This window comes from Bidens hawaiensis, unplaced genomic scaffold (genome assembly GCF_021521415.1).
Source record: "Bidens hawaiensis isolate Kalapana, Puna unplaced genomic scaffold, B.hawaiensis_p1.1 tig00055767_1, whole genome shotgun sequence".
Taxonomy (NCBI): Eukaryota; Viridiplantae; Streptophyta; class Magnoliopsida; order Asterales; family Asteraceae; genus Bidens; species Bidens hawaiensis.
In genome coordinates, this window is record NW_027506344.1 from 12,501 (window position 1) to 21,904 (window position 9,404).

Here is a 9,404-nt window from a genome sequence, read left to right on the forward strand (position 1 = left end):
AATTTTGAAAAACTCTTTTCTGCAGATGCTACCATGACTGTTGTTGTTCGATGTCGCCGCTGTTGTTATCCCGCCTATTCATTTTTTTTATTAATTAATTAAAATTAATGAACATTTTTTAATTTTTATAGACCTAGCTACAAGTATTTGGGTAATTTAAAAAAATTTGGGTCTAAAAAGTGTGTGAGTATTATAAAAATAGTGAGATTATAAGCGTTCGGGTATAATATATATAGAACATCGGGAATATTTTAAAATTTTTGTGTCCTTGAAAAACAGGTGCCCTGTTCGAGCGCCCACATCGCCTACCCTTAGAGCCACCCATGATTTTTTGTGTTGTTTGTTAACCGAAATTAAACGAACCGAACCATTAATATTTGCATATATTTCTGACTTTTATATCTCCATTTCATTCATCTCATGTGTTATACCTCAATTCATGTATCTAAACATCCATTTAATGTATTTATAACCTCAATTTCATGTATGTCTAGCAGGATAGACCAAAAAAACCGAATGGTTAATAAAATTAATTAACCAATGACTCTAATTATGGTTTTGGTTTTGGCTACTAACCAAAATGAACTGAACTGTACTATGCACATCCATACTCGTTAGCCAATTGCTCGGATACTAACATTTGATAATCAAGAAGCAATTCAAACACCGCATGACACATGTTGATATGAAGTTATGAACTATATAAGAACAAGATTGACAAACTATACTTTGATTATTTATGATTTGTTTTATACATATGATCAACACCTAGACTTCATGTTCGACCCGTATAGATACAGATATATAACAAACGTGTTGTTTGATGAATCGACTCTATACTCTAGACAGACTATATACCATTCTACAATTTGACATGTTACATACCTGCACTTCTTACATAATTGGCTCTAATTAAACTTTCTAATAACCCAAATGATTAGAATTCAATATTACCAGTATGTGTCGTTTGGTTCGGTCCGCTTTAAATTTTGTGAAACCGAACTCAATATGTCAGTTTTTACTTTTTAGAAATGGCTAAGCTTGAACCATCCAATTTATTTGGGTTGATTAGTTTGGATAGGTTAATACGATTCAATTCACTAGTTATTTTAGTTTTGGTTTGATTAATCGGTTTTTCTACTCACTAAAAGATTTGTTTATAAATAAAACAAGTAAAACATGAGACAACATACTTTGAAAATGAACAATTATAAAATGGTACGTAAATATTAAGGAGCTAGATAAAAAAGCTTCTCATTTTTTATAGCTATAAAGTTTTGAGTTATGTCAAAATAATATAAAAACAGTAAATATAATTATAAAGTGGTCAATTTTAGGCAGCACGCCAAAACTAGAATATTGACGTTGTGGAAAATAGATATCGTTTTGTCTCCTTGACTTGTTGCTCTATTTCATTGTTTACTGAATACGTGATTTACATATGATACATTGGGTTTTGATTCATTTAGCAATTTCAAAATCTTAGACTACGTCTATATGGATGAGCAAATGGCAACGGGTTTCGTGCAAGTATCATGATTTTATGAAAATCGAGATCGTGAAATTCAGATCAATCTGTATTGACATTGATCGGTAAAGGTATCGATATTTATGAATTTTTGCCTACGGTGTTGGTGCCGGACATCTATAACACTTTCAATACAAGTACCAAGTTTTCGAGAAATTCGTGATCGGTACCTATTCGGTATCAAGCTTATCCCTATACATAGGTGGACATAACTTATATGTTCCTATATTTTAGTTATTTTTTTTTGTATATAAGCAATTAATAATTCTACTATTAAATATTTTAATATCACCTAACTATCTTTTTGAAATTTTTCTAGAAAATGATGGTATCTTATAAAGAAAACCGTAACATAAAAAAAGGGTGATTTCGTAATCTTTTTTTTTTGTATTTTTTCGCAATTAAAAATTATTTTTCTCAATTTTTAGTAATATTTTTAAAAATATTTTGCAATGTCAAACTATTTAAAAATAAAAAAATCTACATAACCTGCTATATATCCAGGTAAAATATCTATGATTGAACACAAAATAGTATACCAACTAAATTGAAACTTTAGTAACTTAATTAGAACAAAATATTTTATAAATGACATGATTAGAATAATTTTAAAATTTGGTTACTATTATATAGAGTAATCCCTAAATAGTATACCAACTAAATTTGAGCTTAATAAGAAACAATTTAAATACAAGTTTCAGCTCTAATACTCAATTTTTAAGCACATGTCTCAAACTCCCAACCTAATCTACATTTAAGCTAATTAAAAAAAAAATTATGATGACGGAAGTAATATGTCAGGTGAATTCAACGGATTAAGTGTTAAATCTAAAGAAATGTTTCGGTTACATTATTTTGCTCATTTACTTCATTTGCATTTGTGTATTGTTTATTCGTTAATTGAGTTAGCTCTTGTATATCATTACTACCCGTTGCAACCGTAAGCATTGAAATTTGTTTTTTGACGATAGAGTACGTGAAGCCCGATTTGCGTAATCAGATGGGTGATGAGAGCTTAAACGATGACTTTATTTGTTTATTGAGAAAAACTTGCTTATAAATGTCAAATTAGATGTTTTGGTTAGATTTCGAAAAATGAAAACTCGTAAATAACAAAGCTAGATATATTGTACAATAATTATGCATTTATAATAAAGTTTCTCGTATTTTTTTTTGGTATATGATGCTTTGTTTGATTATAATTTTTTATATATATGACCGAAGCAATTCGACCCGACCGGACCCGAACCCATAAAACATAGTATTATATAGCGATAGTCAACTATGTGTGAACACAAAAAATTTCCGACCTCTATGAGAAAATTTTTTAAATTCGTCACTAATGTAATATATAGGTTTATGATATGTACATGACATACCGCAAAGAAAGCCTACTACTACTAAAATGACGTACAAAATCCCTAACCGCGGGATGGATATTAGATACATCAAGGTCAAATGAGATAAGTATAGAACTTATAACTTATTACTAGCACCAGTGGATATGTTACTTTATATTGGTGATAATATATGATCATGGGTAGTTGGGTACACAAAATTCTATATTGCGATCTAATCTTTTCGAGGTCTCTAATCACTTTAACACATGTTAATCTTATCCTTAAAAAGTGATTACTTGAAGTTTTTGTATTTTTTTAATTGGAGGTCTATATAGGCATTAAGTGACTTTTGTGACATATAACTCTTATTATTGTAATACTTAACTAGGGCTGTTTACGTAGGCTCGAGCTCGGCTCGTTTATTATTTATTAATTAATTTATATACGTTTTTACTTCTTTTATATATATATATATACTGAGAAAAACTTTAAATGAGCCTAATCTCGGCTCAAACTCGTATAGAACCTTAAACGAGCCAAAGCTCGACTGGTTAATGTAAAACTAATACATAGAACCCTAAAACATGTAAAACTTAATATCACACAAGACTCAAACTCAGGCTCGATAACTAAACAAGCTATATTTGAGGTTTGGGCTCAGCTCGAGCTTAAAATTGCTCGAGCCATTTCGAGTTTTTTATCGATCCAAACTTGAGTAGCTCGCAAACGGCTCGGCTCATTTGCACCTCTATCCTTAGCCGACAGATTCCCTGAGAGTTTGTGTTGTATGTGATACTCTTTCGTAGTGTAACTATAAAACTGACAAAGATTATATTGATGATAATATATGTTACTTAATATTGGTGATAATATTGGTGATATGTTACTTTATATTGGTGATAATATATGATCATGGGTAGTTGGGTACACAAAATTCTAGATTGCGATCTAATCTTTTCGAGGTCTCTAATCACTTTAACACATGTTAATCTTATCCTTAAAAAGTGATTACTTGAAGTTTTTGTATTTTTTTAATTGGAGGTCAATATAGGAATTAAGTGACTTTTGTGACATATAACTCTTATTATTGTAATACTTAACTAGGGCTGTTTATGTAGGCTCGAGCTCGGCTCGTTTATTATTTATTAATTAATTTATATACGTTTTTACTTCTTTTATATATATATATATATACTGAGAAAAACTTTAAATGAGCCTAATCTCGGCTCAAACTCGTATAGAACCTTAAACGAGCCAAAGCTCGACTGGTTAATGTAAAACTAATACATAGAACCCTAAAACATGTAAAACTTAATATCACACAAGACTCAAACTCAGGCTCGATAACTAAACAAGCTATATTTGAGGTTTGGGCTCAGCTCGAGCTTAAAATTGCTCGAGCCATTTCGAGTTTTTTATCGATCCAAACTTGAGTAGCTCGCAAACGGCTCGGCTCATTTGCACCTCTATCCTTAGCCGACAGATTCCCTGAGAGTTTGTGTTGTATGTGATACTCTTTCGTAGTGTAACTATAAAACTGACAAAGATTATATTGATGATAATATATGTTACTTAATATTGGTGATAATATTGGTGATATGTTACTTAATATTGGTGATAATATATGATCATGGGTAGTTGGGTACACAAAATTCTAGATTGCGATCTAATCTTTTCGAGGTCTCTAATCACTTTAACACATGTTAATCTTATCCTTAAAAAGTGATTACTTGAAGTTTTTGTATTTTTTTAATTGGAGGTCTATATAGGAATTAAGTGACTTTTGTGACATATAACTCTTATTATTGTAATACTTAACTAGGGCTGTTTATGTAGGCTCGAGCTCGGCTCGTTTATTATTTATTAATTAATTTATATACGTTTTTACTTCTTTTATATATATATATATATATATATATATATATATATATACTAAGAAAAACTTTAAATGAGCCTAATCTCGGCTCAAACTCGTATAGAACCTTAAACGAGCCAAAGCTCGACTGGTTAATGTAAAACTAATACATAGAACCCTAAAACATGTAAAACTTAATATCACACAAGACTCAAACTCAGGCTCGATAACTAAACAAGCTATATTTGAGGTTTGGGCTCAGCTCGAGCTTAAAATTGCTCGAGCCATTTCGAGTTTTTTATCGATCCAAACTTGAGTAGCTCGCAAACGGCTCGGCTCATTTGCACCTCTATCCTTAGCCGACAGATTCCCTGAGAGTTTGTGTTGTATGTGATACTCTTTCGTAGTGTAACTATAAAACTGACAAAGATTATATTGATTAGAGAAGATAGTAATTAACACTCATGCATGTTTATTAGTGTGAAATGTTAAATCCTTCCTATTTGCTTTCTCGGTTTGCATACCCTTCGATATTTACATTTTCCTTTTTTTAACAGCTAATTATTTTTATCTTATGTCTTAAGTTAGGCTAGAACCTAAAATCATTTGATTGTTAGGCATAAACCATTTGATATTTACTAACTTGATTTACATTATTAATAAAATAAAATAAATAAATAAAATGTAGATATGAAGAGTCAAGTGTTGATTAGAATGATCATTTCCCAATAACGTTCTAATTCTCTTTGTTGGACACCTTTTGCTTTGAGTATTACACTTTAGACTTAGTCTAATGATCAGTTTACTGTGTTAATTAAAGTTGTTTATTAATATTGGAGGGATTGAGTTCGTGTATTCGTATGAATTTCTTGAACTAGTGTGACCAACCAAATGACCCTTTATATATGGGTTGCATAGTGGTAGTTAAATACCCAACACAACTACCATTGATAATTTTATAACCGTTGTAAGTTGTAACTATCCTTGGTAGTTTTATAACCGCCTTATTGCCGTAACTTTCAGTAGTGGTTATGACTGTCATAAGTATTTGTGGCGTTGCCTCATACCCCATTGTTATCATAAATGAGAACTGTCTTGATCAAGTGTATACACCGCACCTCTTAATTGTATCAATGTGTATTTTAGTTTCTTATTTTGTCTCAAGTGAATCCTAATTATTAAAAATTGTCTGATTACACTAAAATCACCAATTTCTCGTTAAAATTAACTAGATACCTAGCGGTGAACTAGACCGATTTGTTCATATGTACACACTTGATTCTTCTATGTTTTAGTGTCTTGACGACTTCACTTTAAACTTAAATTAACATAAACCTCCCTTTATTTGGTAAATTATGCACCTTATTTGTTAATTTGTCTAATTTTAGGGAGAAAGTCCTGAGATACTTAACGCGTTAGCTACAACACTGCACAAGTCTATGCACGACACCTAGTTATGTTGTTTTTTCGTGTTTGTAAACCTTCAATATTTACTGTCTAAACAGATTGTTACTTGATTTGTATAATAAGGAAAATACAATTAAAAAAAACAAAATAATATGTATAAGATATGAAGAATCAAGTGTTGACTAGAATGGTCATTTTCCAATAACTTAAAACCATTTTTAATTCACAAAGTTGGACACATATGTTGCTTCGAGTAGTACACTTTAACTTTAGACTTTGGCTAATGATCGATATGCAATTCTCATCTACTGCTGATCAAACAAGAAGATCAAGGGCCAAGAGCTAGAGTGCCACAGATATGCATTGTCTATATCAGTCTTGTAAAAGTCGGGCCTATGTGGGGATTAATCGCTAGGCACAACCAGACTTAAGTATTTTTTAGCTAACCTGTCTCGTTAATCTGTATTGGGCCTAGTCGGCTCAAAACAAAATCGGCCAAAATGGGGACCTTGGCTTTAACCCATTAGCTCTATTTTTTGGTTTTTCTCATTGACTTGTTATATTTGCATATAATTGTTTATGCTGGATCTATATTATGTGAAGTTTGAAGTATTCATGTGAACTTATTTATGTCCTTACCCCCACCGCTCCACTAGCGCTTTGTTTATCTCCGTTTTCTTCGTATTTCAGCTTGTTTTATTCCTTAGAACTATATTTACCTATAGATAGAAATTATAAGCATTTAGTTGTTATTTATTCTAATATAGTTGACGAAATTGCGCTTGTTTGAAGATATTTTGGTACTGAAAATATGTATTATTTCTTACACAACAAATTCTCCCACACTTGAACCTTGCTTGTTCTCAAGCAAGCTTTGAACGTACAAACTCTTTGAAACAGCACGCCAACCGAAGCTAAACATCCCGAGAAATTTCAGAAAGTCCCGGTAATCCATAAGAGCAAAATGTGTTAGTAAATGATTCGTAAAACTATGGTTTGTTTTACAATTTCTACAATTATGACCTATATTATTCTTTAAAGTGGTTTTATATTATTAGGAGTTTGAATTTATAACATCTAACCTTCCCAAACCACAATATTTTCCGTCTTGCATGCACAAAGATGGTATATATGTTTTCGGTTTCACGGTTACGTTAAGACTTCACACGAGGTTACCTATCATGGTACGGCTTCCACCTAAGCACACTTTAATTGTATAGTTATTATCTAATCCGTAACAATTGCGTCAAAAACATGTTGAAGATATTTGAGGCGGAACACTTCTTATCACCCAATATATCTTTTCTTTGGACATGGCAAAAGAGAATACAACAAGCCTATAACAATGTTTATTTGCATAGGGAGTTAAGCATATCATATAGTTGGTGTGTCATAAACTCATAATCTTAAAAGTTTGAACTTTTTGTTACTATTTTAATGTTAACTTTTACCTGAATTCTAACCTGACTAGTTAATTTCCTAGGTGACAATAGAGATTAAAGAAAGTTGGATGTATACAATGCATGCATACACAAAAGTCAAAATAAGACAAAAACTTTGTGAAAATTTTAGCCATTTTTTCTTCATGATTTAGCTTAATTTTCAAAACATGCAACAGGTTTTATTCCTATAAATACCCTTCATTGTTTCAACCTTCTCTTCACAAAACTAGCAACAAGTGTTCTTGAGCTTCACTAACTCAAAAATGGCCAAAAATTCAGTTGCTTTCTTTGCATTTCTTCTGCTTCTCTTTGTTCTTGCCATCTCAGGTTCTTAAATCTTAATCAATCTTATTTACACTCATTTTGTGTTTATTATATTAAAATTTTTACTCCTTAATGTCACTGAGTTTAGACAGGTAACATTAAGCTAGTAAGCAAAAGAGAAAGAAGAATGAAATAGAAGTGATTTACTATATATATATATATATATATATATATATATATATATATTCATCACAAAACTGCATTAGATAGTAGAGGTGTGCATGAACCAAAATAACTGATCTGAAACCGGAACAACCGAACTGAAACAAGGTTTTATGTTTTTGTACAAACCAAACTTACGGTTCAGTTTTAGTTTTGCATGCAATAAAAACGTAAAAATTAAACCAGATTTATATATTTACATTTTTTTTATTTTAAGTAATTTATAAGAAACTAATATATATGTCACTCAAATATTTTTAGTTCAAATGCTTAATAATTAATTAGTTAGTAACCCTAATGACTAAGTTATTAGTTAAAAGAATGATTTAGGTAGACATTCATTATTTTTAGTCAAAAAGAATTTCGGCTCAATTTTCAAGCTTAAATGACAAAACATAAAAAATCTAAACCGAACCGAACAATATTCAAAATTCAAAAAACCAAATTTCCGTTTTAGCTCAAAACCTACTCGAAATGAATCGTGCATACCTATTAGCTAGATAGACAGCCGAAAGTCGAAAACAATATAATGTGGTATTTAACACAAATTCTTTTGTACTACACTACAGAAATCGGATCGGTGAAAGGAGAATTATGTGAGAAAGCAAGCAAGACATGGTCCGGAAATTGTGGCAACACAAGACATTGTGATGACCAGTGCAAGTCCTGGGAGGGTGCAGCCCATGGAGCGTGTCACGTGCGCAATAAGAAACACATGTGCTTTTGCTACTTCAACTGTCCCAAAGCCGAGAAGTTGGCTCAGGATAAACTCAAAGCAGAAGAGCTCGCCAAAGAGAAGATCGAAGACGAAAAGGCGCCAGTCACCCCTTGAGTGATGAATGCTATATTATTATTATGAATAAAGAGTAAGTGCATGCTCTATACTTAATTACATATTAAGCATTTCCTATGGTGTAATGTTTGTTGCATTTGGAGTTAATTGCTTGTGATATAATTCCATGCAGTTAATGTTGTAATGCTATTGATTAATATATAAGTTATGTTGTTTTGAAGCTTGTGCAATCACTTCTCATGTTCATGCATAAAATGATATATAATGAAGCGGATGAGTGTTGAGGAAAACAACGAATATGATAGATGTGTGTGCTTGATCTTCTTCTCTCATCCCCTACTATAATCTCTTATTTTCCTATCTCCTTTTCTTAGTGTTTATAATTTCTTCGGTTGTAATCTCGTCATTACTTAGTATCGAACGAACCTAGTGATTGATTTATGAAGTCAACTATGTTTTGGTTGTGATTAAACATTAGATCACTTCATAATATGCTTATGGTACAAGATATAATCATAAACATAAACTAATAAACATAAAGATAAGCGATCCC

At 31.2% G+C, this 9,404-nt stretch overlaps 1 protein-coding gene across 1 annotated transcript; it reads left to right on the plus strand.

Moving 5' to 3' along the window:
- Positions 1 to 7,809: 7,809 nt before the first annotated feature.
- LOC143617592 (defensin-like protein 19) lies at positions 7,810 to 8,985 on the plus strand. The gene is made up of 2 exons (XM_077090103.1): positions 7,810 to 7,899; positions 8,628 to 8,985. Exons 1-2 carry the CDS (start codon positions 7,836 to 7,838, stop codon positions 8,888 to 8,890), a joined length of 327 nt encoding a protein of 108 aa, XP_076946218.1. The 5' UTR covers positions 7,810 to 7,835; the 3' UTR covers positions 8,891 to 8,985.
- Positions 8,986 to 9,404: the final 419 nt, after the last annotated feature.

Excerpts from the sequence above, each read along its gene's own strand:
- LOC143617592 (XM_077090103.1), top strand. The coding sequence starts at position 7,836 with ATGGCCAAAAATTCAGTTGCTTTCTTTGCATTTCTTCTGCTTCTCTTT. Across the intron at positions 7,900-8,627 it reads CTTTGTTCTTGCCATCTCAG|AAATCGGATCGGTGAAAGGA; the intron begins GTTCTTAAATCT and ends ACTACACTACAG.